This window comes from Lethenteron reissneri, chromosome 47, assembly GCF_015708825.2.
Source record: "Lethenteron reissneri isolate LAM-NWPU_2019-01 chromosome 47, ASM1570882v1, whole genome shotgun sequence".
Lineage (NCBI taxonomy): Eukaryota > Metazoa > Chordata > Hyperoartia > Petromyzontiformes > Petromyzontidae > Lethenteron > Lethenteron reissneri.
The window spans coordinates 8,652,388-8,666,947 of record NC_083825.1 but is presented as its reverse complement, the minus strand read 5'-3'; the positions used below and the strand labels follow the sequence as shown (position 1 = coordinate 8,666,947).

The window sequence follows — 14,560 nt, the reverse complement described above, 5'->3', positions numbered from 1 at the left end:
TGGCAAATTTCCATTTTGTAGCTGCTCACCCCGAGCTTTTTGGCGTTCTCTGGTCTGATACTGGTGAGATTCGGCTGCAAAGAAGGCCAATCAGTTTCAAAGACAATGCATACATGATCAGAGCATATTTGTTTGCATGTTCACCACAAGTACGTGTGGTTAATACAGACTTGATTCTTTGCAACAGATTTCTATTTGGTGTTTGAACAACCTTAACACCGTTCCATACGACCTACAGAATATGTCATAAGACACACGTTGATTCTCGCACGTGTAATTCTACGCCTGAATCGGGAGCTCAAGAAACGTATTAATCGGTGAATCGATACGGTGACATTCCCGTTGTGAGGTTTGCCAAAAATCCGTTCGCCGATTGTTTTTGCGATGGAAGAAATTTCTCAGATTTGTAAAAAAAAAACAACCGCCAACTTCGTCCGGTATCAGAGGTCAACAACACTCCGCTTTTCCTTCAGTCAGCCTTTTGAGCTGCTTGGCCGAGCGTCATATTACCGTAATATTTTCCCCAGGGATTGTCGGCAGGAAAATTTAAAACTATTCGGGCTATCGCCTGATGAAGCTGGTTGTAATCACCAGCGAAATGTCGTATTCGAATTGTAAATGTTGTGGTTTTACTCTCCAATACATCGGTGTTGCTGACTGTTATTAACTCAATCTCACTGGCTTCTCTTTCTCTCTGGACAAGGACCATTGCCACAAAATGTCAACCTATTTTATATTCTATTCTATATTTTTTTTACTTTTCATGGCAGTGTTTCTGACGAATGAGTTAAGCTTGAATTTATCAGTGGGTTGGGCATTTGTAAGCTGTGTGCGGCATGCCACGTGTTTGATACCTGATGTAAATATTTTTTGCCGATTTTTGTTATTATTTCTCATTGACTAAGCCCAGCAAATATAGCCCCAGGTACCTATGTAGAAGATGAGTAGCTCTTTCGTCTTTGGGCTCTGTGTACCTTTTCATCCATTGCCAAGCAAATTGTCTACTCGAATCTTGGACTCTAGGTAAACACTGAGAGAGCGCTTCAAAACATCAATACTGCTATAAAAGACCATCTATGCCTTGAGTTTCCTGGCTGGCTACTAGCTGGGCTCCTCTCCACCCTGACAATAACTCTATTGTTAGTCGCGGTGAGTCATTGTCACCGAAACTAGCTGGGTAACTGGCTAAACAGGGAGGCGCATAAGGTGGTAGTAATAAAATACATTCAATTTGAAACGTTAAAAAAGTTTTCAATTTGTGCTCCAATTGATGTAATTCTTTCAATCCTAGAGTATATATACAGTACAACTAAACCCTCAGAATACACGTTATCTTGGCATTTTATTACGTTAAAAAGCAAATTACTTTGAGTGCCTAAGAGTACAGGATTGAGAGTGGTGTTAAAACGGCAGCTGTCTCTTATTTTCCGTTGCAGCGTAATGGATTTCTCCACTCGTAGACTTGACAACACGCAAATGTGTGCTGCTGCTGCAGTTCTCAAACAGCAGGAATGCGCACCACTCCTTGCGCGCATGCCATGTGACCACCGCATTGCATGTCCTCTGCTCGCAGCCTTGTCTCTCTGAACATTACATAAGTATAACCCGTAAAAACAAAGTTTTTCACTCTAAATCCTTGAGATGGCTGCCACCTATGGGTCAGATGATTGTCTGCCAGTATTAAGCAATTGGTAATTAAATATTTAATTTGTTTTCCCTAAACAGTGTAAAATTTTGGAAAAACATTTTCACGAACATTAATTGTCTCGCACAACGAGTCTGTGTGCAAAATGTCAGCTCGATTGGATCACGGGAAGTGGGTTAAAAAACGACCGAAAGATTTGCACGGTCGTAAGCAAGCAAGCATGCAAGCACGCAAGCGAACTTAATATAAAGGATTAAAAAAAACCACAGCCTCACTTTAAACCGTCTTTTGAGTTGGTGGTCTAGACAAGGCTGAGCGCGTGCATGCGGCACGTGACGAGGAGTCGTTCTTTCTTTGCCCGTTCGCGACACCGCAACACCTTTTTCTACGTTGCTGGTTTGCCAGCTCCAAAGACAAAGATCCCCCGTATAGCCTTAACGGATTCTTGGGGCAAGGGGCTGTTGGTGAGCACGCCATGAGGGCCCAGCATACGAGGCACGGGCGTTGGTGACTGGCCAACGCCACGCCCGGGGCCGCCTTTCATCTACCCGGTGCCGATGTTTACTCCGCCACACACACCGGCTCCTGTGTCTCTGTGGCTGTGACTCGACCTCGCCGAGGGAGGCACAGGACAGGTTCAGATATTCATCGCTGATGTTGGCCGGGTTCCGAATTTCTAAATGTTTTGAGACTCCGCTGTGCCGCCACTAACCCCAAACACGACGTTTGTTTTTGTAACACTCAGACCCCCCCCCCCTCCAGCCTTACTGGGCATCTGTAAAGAAGAGCTTCATAGCTCATCGGATTCTTCCAGTATAAATATAGTTTTCTGATTCTGAATAACAACAGTACTGTACTGGGTGGTCCATATGTCTTGTGACCCCCCCCCCCCCCCAATTAATTTTTCTCTAATATTTCTTTCTCCTCTTTGCACATTTATTGTACAAGGTGTAAACGAGTGCAACACGACCATGGTCACGTGCACACCCCCCCCCCCTGCTCCTTGCAGACTCGCAAAGTTCGCAAGGCTCCTGTCTCGCGCCCTCACTCTCCACTCTCCCACACACATCTCCCTACTCCTCTCCCCCACACACACCTCTCCACCCCCCCCTCCACACGCACCTCCCCCCACACACCTCTCCACACCCCCCACATACATCTCCCTACACCTCTCCCCCACACAAACACCCCCCCCTCCACACACACCTCTCCCCCCCCATACCCCCCCTCCACATACACCTCTCCCCCCACACCTCTCCCCCCCCTCCACACACACCTCCCCCCACACCCCCACACACCTCTCCCCCCACCCCCCACGCCTCTCCCGTCCCCTCCACATACACCTCCCCCACACACCTCCCCCCACACACCCCTCCACCCCCCACACCCCCCCACACCTCTTCCCCGACCACCACCGTCGTTCCCTCCCCCAAGCCGCTGCGGGGAGACCCCCCCCCCTGCCTCAAACCGGTTTGGCAGCGCACGCTGCACAAAGTTGCTTCAAACTTTCTTCAAACTTTCTTTAAACTTTCTTTAAACTTTGCTTCGTGGACAGAGAGGAGGGAAAGTTTTTCGCAAAGGTCGGCGCGCTCCCCCACGCAGCGGGGAATTTGTGAACAGTTTGCCTCTGCTTCGAGGTTTTCTAGCCCATTTGCAGATGTGTGTGCGTGTGTTTTTGTTTATCCTCTCGTTCGATTGCACATTTTTATAAAAGTTTAAAGCAATGGAATTGTGTGTGTGTGGGAGTGGTAGGGGAGCGGTAGTGTAGCGGTTAGCGCTACGCTGCGCTACAAACCTGGCGACCCGAGTTCGATTCCCCTGCTCACGGCCAACACCGGTGACGATAATTATCTGAACCGGTCCTGGGCCTCCCCTACGTCGACTCAGCCTCAAATGAGTACGTGGTGCAGTGTGTAAACATCGCCAATGAGGAGACCAAGGCGGTCCGGCCGTGATGCTGGCCAACCGCCCCAACAGTCTATCTATACAAGGGAGGGGATCTTTCCCTTTTTTGTATGGGGATGGAAGTCTCTGACCCCCAGAAATGATTTGTACAAGAAAGCCTGCTGCTGCGTTTTGTTGTGGTGACACGAGCTGCCCAATGCTGTCGACCTTTGCAAGCCGATGGGACATCTGACGACGTCTCCCCCCCCCCCCCCCCCCATGGATGGACTCGTCCCTGTCCACAACAATGTGGAGTTTCCACTGCCACTGGAGGCGTGGATTTCATTCGTTTGCGCAACGTTTTGCAACTGCTTTGCAACTGTTTTAGCTCGAGAACTGCAATCTGTGTGCACGGGCGGTGTACATAGCTTGGTACATGACTGCGGCATGATGTATGCGTGTATGTTGAACTTCTTTTGCACCGTGCATGGTCAATCGTGCTAATCGGAGGTGCGTAATTGTGCTTAACTAAATACGAAGTGCAGGCCAATGGGTTGTGTAAGATATGCTTTAATTACTTTTTTGTGGAGTCACAGATACATGAAGGAGACGGGTGCGGGGAAGAACCAACAAACTCAGCGCAAAAATCAGTTCTAAATCAGTGAGTTTTCAATCTAGATGATTTAAAAGTGCACCGCTTTTAAATCTAACATCGGAAGGGAGAGCATTCCATTTCATACGGCCGCAGAAGCGCATCTGAAAGCGCGCGATGCGGTGACCACCACCGTCTTTGTTCGATGGAAATAGCCAGAAGCCGCTGCTGCGAGGATGACCGGAGTTCACGTGATGGTTGAGATCAGCAAGGCATTGTGGGTCATTTGTTTATGTTTCTGAATGAGATCGGCAATGCATTGTGGGTCATTTGTTTATGTTCTGGACGAGATCAGCAAGGCATTGTGGGTCATTTGTTTGTTTCTGGACGAGATGAGCAAGGCATTGTGGTTCATTTGTTTATGTTTCTGAATGAGATCGGCAATGCATTGTGGGTCATTTGTTTGTTTCTGGACGAGATCAGCAAGGCATTGTGGGTCATTTGTTTGTGTCTGGACGAGATCAGCAAGGCATTGTGGGTCATTTGTTTATGATTCTGGACGAGATCAGCAAGGCATTGTGGGTCATTTGTTTGTTTCTGGACGAGATCAGCAAGGCATTGTGGGTCATTTGTTTATGCTTCTGGATGAGATCAGCGAGGTATTGTGGGTCATTCGTGACGAGCACATTGGTGTGTAATGAGTGCAACCTTAGAATGTGATGATCATGCACGCTGCCCTGGGCTTTCTCATTCACTTGCTTGACTCTTGTGTGGACGTGCGTTCGACTTCACATTAACAGACACTGTACATGCTGTAGATTTAAACAAAACAAAACGTTTTCGGTCGCACCCGTGTTGTGCCAGGCTGTTACTTGACACCCTGGCGCAACGCTATCAGATGACACGTTCCATCTCAACGGATAATCTCAGCAAATTGTTTCGATCAATAATTGCATACACAATTGTTGCAGGCATCTTCACCTAAAGAAACGCTATGTTTATTTTCTGAATATATACTTTAAAAAAATATTCTGCCAACTCCGCACTTTTGCAGCGCGAATCCGCCGCGATCCATCTGCAACTGCGGCTCCGCTTTTTGTTCGGGCGGAATTTGTTTTTTGAAGGCGCCAATTATTTTCATGATTTCGTTGCACAGTGGTGGCTCTCGGCACATGGTCGTCGTGGGAGACGCCAGCGCACAGCGGTCGCTGGAGTCTGCCGTGGGGTAGGAGGGCAAGGAGGGTGTGGGCAAGGGTGGTGGCAGGGGGCCGTATTATCCAATATGCCACAGTGTAGGTACTATGACTATTCACCTACTCGCCCACCAGGGCCATATTATCCAATAGGCAACAGTAGGCACTGTGTCTCGGGACGACGAAAACTAAAGGGCCATGTTTTTTTTGTTTGAACGATAAAAAATGAAACCCAAGATATATTGAATCGGCATGGTGTACAGGGGGTTAGGTTCCCTGTAGCCGCAAATTCGCGTAAGTTGGGGTTCGCCTTTACGAGTATACAAAATGCATATACACTTTTAATAAAGTATGGTACTGTACAGTAATTTATCCACTAATCTGTATTTGATCAATAGGAAAGATGCGAGCTGGGTGGACTAATTTTCTTACGTGGGCGATACGCTTGCACGCCGTCAAATCCATGTTGGCGTGATGGCAGGCGGTGTGATTTGACTTATCTCTTCTCGCCCCATGCTTGTAGCGAAATTACGAGTCACAAGTGTAAGTACGAATCGGGGTCAGTCGCGTATGAGCGGATCCACGTACTCTGAGACCTTACTCGATATACAAAGAGGCAGAGTCATGTAAATGTCAATCTTTTTTTTTCACAAGGTGGGAGAGAAATTAACACCGGAGATGAACTTTACGAGATTTTGTTCACTGCAAAATTGGCAACAACATCCTTCAAATGGTGTTTTTTTTCTCTCGCACAACCTCATTCTCAATAGACAAGCGTGCAAGGCTTGGTAACATGGGGCAGCGGCAGGCAGTACCAACTGCATGCGGTTATCACTGAAGGCCTACGAAACACAAGTGCCTAAAGGGGGGCCATCAAGAACATTAATCCGGCCCTGGGTGGTGGGATCGCTTGCAATCCGGAATTCTCAAATTGCCCGATGACGCAAGCGAAAATGAGCGACGCACATTCCCTCTCCCCCCTAGGGACCGAGTGTTTGAGATCGTGTTGTTCTTGTGTAAATACCTTGTGTCCGCTTGCCTACACACGAAACACGTGCCACAGACGTGCTGTGTTTATGTACATGGTACGTATGCACCCTAGGTGGCCTGGTGGCTCGAAGGCTCAACATTCGGCCACTTTTGCAAGTGTGCAACAGTTTTTATTGCGAATGCTAGCCGCCCGGTTGTGTCTGTAGAGAATTTTGCCGATGCTCGGATTGCTGTTTGTGTTATATATTAAAACTAGCTTTACTACCCGGCTTCGCCCGGGACTTGGATTCGCCATGCCCGGCCGCATTTGTCTCCCCAGTGGTGATGTTCACACAGCACACCAGTTACTCGTTTGAGGCTTAGTCGACCTAGGGGAGGCCCAGGAACGGTTCAAATAATCGTCACCGGTGGTGGCCGTGAGCGGGAATCGAACTCGGGTCACCGTGTTCGTAGCGCAGCTCGCTACCCGCTACACTACAATGCGTGACGCCTTCACACGCGCGGGTCACACGGCAGATGTGACGTCACAACTCACTTGCCGTGCAAAAAATATATGCATTATTGAGCTCCCCCCCCCCCCCCCACCAAAAAAAAATACCAAAGTGTATTTTTATAATTTTTGTATGGTGTAGAGTCTGGAAAGTACCCACATGGCACATTTCAAGTTTGTTGCATGTCGGGAAGTACGCTAAACATTTTGAACAGACACACATAATCACAACTTTGGTTTTTATATATGGAGATAGCTGTCCCTCTGCATGGCTGTAGATCATCGATGGATAATGGTCGTAAGTTAATCGCCCATTTAAGCATTTTAAGTTTTATAAACCAATTGTAAAATTAGATTGTTAATTAGTTTATACTGAGGTTTTCATCATTTATAGAAAGTGTTTTTAGAAATTCGCTGTTTTCCATCCTCGTAGCATATGGCAAGTGTGTGCACAGTGCTTCACATGTCCAGCTTTAACGTTTGTGAGCCATGTGGGTGACAGCTTTGGGAATAGCGTGACGAACGCCGGAGAGCCGACTGGACAGTGTTAGTCACGCGATGGGGCCGGCCATAAATGACGTCACGCACCTGGGGGCGGTCAGACATTTGTGACGAGGGGGCGGGGGGGGGTTGAGAAATGTGACGTCACATCAAAATGCGCAACTTTAAATAAATATCGAATTGTTATAACAACACTAATTGTAATAACAACACTCCTACAACATCAGACTGCAGCGCCACATTAAATACGCACTCCAATGACGATAGTTTAAAGCGATTTGAAGCATGTTTTATTTTCAAAATGGAAATATATAGTTTTTTGGGGGGGGGAGCAGAGCTTTGTGACGTCATATTTGAGGGGGGGTCTGACTTTTTGTGACGCCGTGTGACGTAGAGGGGGGGTCAAAAATCGTCCAAAATCGCGTGACGTCATTTATGGACGGCCCCGATGTACCGCGTCGACTTGCCAGCAGCCCGATGCGGTCCACCGTGCGGCCCGCCGTGCAGCTCGCGTGGCCGCAGTCGTCGCGCCGTGGGCCCCCATCTCGAACGTGTCCCGCGTGTGGCGAAGAGCCCGGCGCTGTTGATGGGCGGAGGAGCCAGTTTCCCTGGCAGAGCAAAGCCGTGTCGAGCAGTGGTGTGTTGGGTAGTCCCTCAACCCCCAACGGGGCTTTGATGAGGAACCCTCTGCAGAACTGCACGCCAGCGGTCCTTCGGGTTGACCCCGCTTTGTTCAGTCGTCTCGCGCGGCGATCCCAGATTGGTTTCTGAGATCGCACACGAAATTTGAATTATCTCACCCCCCCCCCCCCCCCCCCAATAGGCCGTGCCAAGCTGTCCCCACAGCGATCGGGGGACCACTTGTCCACGTGTGTATGTATGTGGGGAGTGGTAGTTTAGAACTTTAGATTGTTACCCTATGAACCCGGCGACCCGGGTTCGATTCCCACTCACGGCCACACAACCACTGACGATTATCTGAACTAGTCTTGGGCCTCCCTTAGATAGACTCAGCCTCAATTGAGTACCTGTTGCGGTGTGTAAAATCATCGCCACTGGTTCGACAAAGGCAGTCGGGCGTGGTGCTGACCACCCACCCCCTCATGTACCATGCCGGACTTAATAGGAATTCGCTAACAGCATTGCACCAACAGTCTGTTAAGGATATACGGGGAATTTTTGTCTTTATGTTGAAATATTTTACCACCGTATGTAGCCAACCGTGCTAATTGGAGATGCGATTTAGCACGGCACAAGACATCAGTAAGCAGTGATAGCCGTCCTCTACTGCCCTGAATTCCCAACAAGAATGACACTGCCGTATGTTTACCTCATGGTCCTGTTGCTGCTGCTGCTGCTCTCTAAACTGCCGATTGTCGGTTAGTGTTTGTTACATCGACATCTGCCAAGGACGGTGCTCTTTTTTATTGGTGGTTCTGAGCCAAGTGGGAGGAAATTCCACATTACTGTGGCAGGAACCACACCTTTTGCAGAACAACTGCTGCTGAGAATGATTACCATAAAAAAAAGAACCTCTGCTACATGAGCCTTTTTACCGAAAATCCTTACACATTATATTAACCCTGGAGGTGGGGGGGGGGGTGTTCTCGTCTGGTTAAATAGGGGGGCACTGATGGATTACACGCCTGGGCTCGTTCGGCAGCCTGTGCCTCATCTGCGGTAGTCCCCCCCCCCCCCCCCCCCCCGCAACAAAGTTGCCTGATGATGGTGGCGGTGGCAGCGGCAATTGGATTGCCCAGTCCCCGTGCAGAGCCGGACTCTGTTTTAAACCCTCGGGTCGCAGAGGTCGCAACCGGGTACCCGACACCCGTACCCTACCCGATACCCGGCTACCCGTACCCGGCCGGGTACGGGTACCCATTTGCGACCCTGGTGCGGCCGGGTACGCGTACGGGTAGACCGTGAGTCACTGGTGAGTAACCGTTTGTCACTCATTTCGGGTAGGGTACGGGTACGGGTAGGGAATCAAAACCCGTTTGCGACCTCTGCCGGGTCGGTTACCCCCCAGGCTCGCAGATGGAACCTGGTGGCGGACGGGGGGGGGGGTGATTGTTGCGTTCAGTCGAGTGGCCGGGGTGCATGGCGCAGAGAAATCGGTTCCTGAACGCAGAGGTGCGCCACGCTGTCGCGCAACTTTTATTTTATTTTATTACACGCTTTTTATTGACTCACTCTGTCTGTTGTTGTCGTATCCTCAAATCGTGTAACTCAATTTTAACCCACTTCCCAACGTGGTATCGACTGCAAACTTGGTATACTTATGTCATACTGATGACAATACTATATTCTATCATAAAAAAAATGTTAAAAATTATTTTCTTTATGTTATGTTTCGGCTTGGGTCTAATTGTCCACGCTCAACTGACGTTGGCTGTAAATCACCATGGTCCCTTACGTTGTGGCAAGCTTCGGGGCCACCTCCTGGAGTCGTGGAGTTCTGCCATTACTAGTACATTTCATAAAAGCGTGTTTTAAAAACGTTTTTTAAAACATTAATTTTTTTTTAACCCTTGCGGCCCGTGGCTAATGCTGGTCCCGTGGCCCTCTCGCGCTAGCGGCGGGTTGCTGTTGCGTTTGGACGGAAGAGGAGAGAGGGAGAGATGGCGTGCTCTCGTGCGTGCTAATGGACTTGGTTTGGGCCACCTGGATCAACACGTGTGTCGGTGTGCACAGTGGAGAGCTTGGTGCTGAGCGCTGGAATAAATATAAGGAACGGTGACGTCTTCGTTGGACAGTTTTGAAGTCGTCAGCACCCCCCCCCCCCCCGACTCCTACAGAGCTAAACATGAGAACGTCTTCGCGATGTGTCATGTGTTGTCTACTGTACTCCAGTGCGTCTATCATTGTGTATGCTTCTGCTGTCGTATGTATGTTGAACTTCTTTCATACCGTACGTAGCCAACCGTGTGAATCGGAGGTGTGGGAAAGGACAACAATAACATACACAACAACAAACAAACAAACAAAAACGTAGTCAGGATATGGGGAGCAGGAGCATAGTAGTGCGATACGCTATGAACCCGGTGGGCCGAGTTCGATTTCCCCTCGTGGCCATCACCAGAGACGATCTAAACCAATCCTGGGCCTCCCTTAGGTCGACTCAGCCTAGTGCAGAGTGTAAACATCGCCAAGAGGGAGACAAAGGCCGCCGGGCGTGGTGCTGGCCACGCACCCCCTCGTGTGCCGTGCCGGCCTTCGTTGGTGCCCCTTAACAGCACTTGCCCCAAAAGCCTCTTGAGGCTATATGGGGGATCTTTGCCTTTGTAGGTCGAGCAATGACAGAGGTTCCCGCACCGCTGCGCTATGAGCCCTGCGGCCTGAGTTTTATTCCCGGCCATGGCAAGCGGCGAGTGCTATCTGAACCGGTCCCTGGGCCTTCCTGCGGTCCAGTCAAATCGTCCTGAGTGAGCAACCGGTGCGATGTGTAAAACATCAGCATTGGGCAGACAAAGGCGGCCAGGCAAGGAGCCCTCCCCCTCCCCACCACACCGGCCACGCCACCACCTCTCTTGCATGCCGTTCCGGCCTTCACGTAGATGCTCGCTGACACCACTTTTCCCCAACGGTCTGTGTCGGGTAGGTGTGGGATCTTTGTCTTAGGGGCAGAACTCGCCCCCCCCCCACCGACCCCTGGGGTGATCTCATCGCTTCATCTCCACGGTGGTCTTCCACTCGGGCCTCGTTCCCTCCTTTGGCTGCCATTCTGTCATCAGTCTCGGCCATCGGCCATCGACGCTTATAAGTGGCGCGTCCGTACAAATACAGTTACGTGCGTTTTGTGTTGTGCCATTGCTTCAGTGACTCATTTGCCAAAAACAACTGTGAAAAATGTGAGCTCCTTAAGTGGGGAGTGTTGGGGAACACACGAACGTGCAATAATAGGGAGACTTAAGCTGACCGCAGACAGCTTATAGCCCTGCTGCATAGCTTGCAATTGATTGAAGATGGAGCCAGTGCACAGCTGTTTTGTGCTCTGATTCATGCTATGAGAGAGCATAGAGACTTTCAGCACATGCCTCTACCTCCCTGCATTGTATCAAGTGGTCAGCTGCATTAGTTTACCCACACATGCACACTCAGCTTTGAAAGATCCAACTTCTGTTACATGCGAGTCTTGTGAATTTTTGCACGTCGGCCATGATCAGTCATTGAGGCGCCACGGTGGTGAGATGTTAATTACCTCGCCTGGTATGCATGAGGTCGTGGGTTCGATCCCGACCCTGACGCCTGCTGCTGTAGATTTAGAGTTTGCATGTCTCTCTCCTCGAAGTCGCATTTTTTCTCTCAGTCCTCCGGCTTTTCTCTTCACATTTAGAATAATGCGTTTAAGAGTATTTGGTTGCTCTACATTTCCACTTGCTAAGCCACTTTGTTTAGCTATCATTTGAAATAGCATGGTCTCTTCTGAAAAAGAGCTATATAGCTCAGTGTGCCTTACCTGGTAAAAATAAAAATAGTTTATTAGTTTTAGTTGTTTAAGCCTTCTGATGGATGAAGGCCTCCCTGCGCCGTCGTTTTTCTCACAACCCTGCGATGTAACAACCCATCGAGCGCCTACACACGAGCAGATCTCATTGCTCCACCCTTTCGATGGCCGTACTCTCGGGCGCGTTCTATTCCCTAATTATTATTCTTGAACGTGAGCCATCATTATCCCATTCCCAGAGCCACACTTACGTTTCTTAACAGTTTGCGTGATATCTTTGACCTGCGCGTCTATGTGCACTCAATAAACTGGCAATGCAATGTGATCATAAGTTCTCTATATGTTTTAGACAAATGCCTTGCCAAGTTTAAAAAAAAAATTCAGGTCAAACCTTGTTTTTCAGATGTTTGGCCGATTCCATTTTGAGGAGTCTGGTTTTCCTTTTTGGAGAATGTAAGAGTTACCATATGAGGGAAGCGCACTCAAACATCTGACAGGTCGGAAACCTACTTGCTGTACTGCTAACCAGTGTCCACATCGTAGACCTGTGAGCTGGGAGTCTCACGTATGTGCATGTACAGTTTATTGTCAATCCACTGCTGGATGAGGGCTTTGTGTCTCACAGCGCATGATAATCCCTGCGTGATTCACAAACCTCTCATTCTAAAGAGCTGGATTATGGGGTTGCACAACCAGCAAAATGTTATTAAAAAAGAACGGAGTGCAGATTTAAGGGGTTTTTTTCCCTGAAAGTTTAAAATACTAATAATATTTCTAAAATTAAAAACGTTCTCTTCAGAAGTATCTCACCCAGCTACGATTTCATAACCCTAAACACCTGTAAAACACACCCTGCACTCAGTCTTGCCACGTGCAATTCATAGAAACTGTCTTGAAGCGACATATTTATAGTCTCCGTGCATTCCAGTGGGTGCTTTAAAAAAAAGAACCCAAAAAATCTGGACGTATAATTTTTGTGAGTTTGTATTTGTTTACGTGCCGCGCACCTCTCGACACGAGGCTACGTACGGTTTACAAAACAGCGCTGCTGAGAACCCAGCAAGCCGAGTTCCATTGCTGGCCACGGCTAACGTCAGTGGCGATTGATATCTCTCCGGACGGGTCCCCTGTGCCCCCCTACCTTCCCCCAACTTCACCGAGCTGCGCTGGCTAGCGCGGTGAGGTGTGGTCAAAAAGCCTCCCAATACCGAAACATCATGGGGAGGCCTTCCTCATTTATTGTACTTGGCTGCCCTGTGACTGCCAGGTGTAATGGGCTTGAGCTGCGAGGTGGCCAGGAGATGACGGTACTGCAAAAGGATTTTGAATCTATCTGTGCGGTGTTTTGAGTATTTGTGGGAGTTTTCTCTGTTCACTCCAGTTGGCCAAGCATCCTAATGATGCAAGACCCTCGTTAAAATGTGTCTTGAGGCTCGGCAAGGCCTTTCTGGGCATTGTTTATTATTGACTAAAGGGCAATACGTGATTGCTCTGTCACTGTGAGCTCAGCCTGCATGTTGAACTTCATTCCCACCATACATAGCCAACTGAGCTAAACAGAGGTCCGTGGGAAGGTCAAAAAACTTTATGTAAAAAGCATTGGCTTCCTAATATTGGAAGGAAGAGCGTCCCAGACGGCCGCAGAAGCGCATCTGACAGCGCGCGATGTATTCACCGTCTCTGTTCGATGGCTAGCCAAGAGCCCGCTGCTGCGAGGGAGGGTGATCGGAGTTCGAGTGGTGGTTTGTGCTCCTTGACGAGATCAGCGAAGTGTTGCAGTTCATGTGTGATGATGCATTCTCAAGTGTACGCCCGTCTCTGCTGCCCTTCCCAGAGTCGTTCCAAGTGGTCGTCAGGGGCAATGGATTTTCCCACTCGAGGAACACGGAGCAGGTCCTGTGCAGCTTCAAGATTAACGACTCGGTCACCATCAGTAAGTGGACGCGCCACCTGATCGTTGACCAGATCACCGCAGCCACGCTCACGTAACCCTAAAACCGCGTCCTCTCTTTGCGCTTGAATACGCGCGGCGGGATCAACGGTAACCACAGCTCTCTCCCAGCGACGGTTGTCGTCGGAAAACACGAATGCATTTTGTGCCTCCGTTCAACTCTCTGCCCACTCTTGCAGCTCTGTCACTGGCTGAACCCGAGGTAGCACGGAGTTCGACTCTCGCTGCTGCGTAGGTTTTCGGGGGTTTGTGCCATGCCGTTCTCCCGAGTGTTTTTGGGATGCGCGGCGTGGTGTGCACGGTGTCCGACGTTTTGCTTCCAAGTTGAAGCAGATTCCTAAGCTTCAAACAGAACAAATTGGAATAAAATATCGGACATCGTGCCGAACAACAGGCGGTTACAACCCGAAACACATGGGAGAAGTGAGCTTGACCCGGTTAACCTGAGGGGTCAGTGAGTTCTCACCCGGTTCAACAAATGAACTTCACTGCACTCTGTCCTCAAGTGAAATGCCCACGCACTGTAGTTTCGGAAGTGATAAAACTACGAGTTCATAACTGTCATTGTTGTGGCTTCAGCTATTTATCCACACATTGTGTATAATTGGCCGAAAACACCTTAATTTGTCTAATACGAGGACTACGAAGCTTGGGCTCGCGCCTTCCTGTTTGTCTGCGGTTCCTCCTCGCGCGCCTACTGAGTCGTTCCCTCCGCGGGGAGAGGTGAGCGAAATACTGCCCGGTAAGTTCCAAGTTAAATTGTTAAAGTTATTTTTATGATCGCGTAATGCGTTACTAAATGATGTATTTCCGATGTGCTTTCGGGTCGGGCCTCGTGCCGCGTGCTGGGCGCACAGAGGGGCGGCT

The 14,560-nt window shown here is 49.3% G+C and overlaps 1 protein-coding gene across 1 annotated transcript in view; it reads left to right on the top strand.

Moving 5' to 3' along the window:
• LOC133354322 (anthrax toxin receptor 1-like) overlaps positions 1 to 14,560 on the top strand; it is a 93,075-nt gene that overhangs the window by 27,887 nt on the left and 50,628 nt on the right. Inside the window, exon 10 of the mRNA XM_061571065.1 lies at positions 13,577 to 13,675. Within this exon, the coding sequence (XP_061427049.1) occupies positions 13,577 to 13,675 (99 nt within the window). The remainder of the gene's footprint in view (positions 1 to 13,576; positions 13,676 to 14,560) is intronic.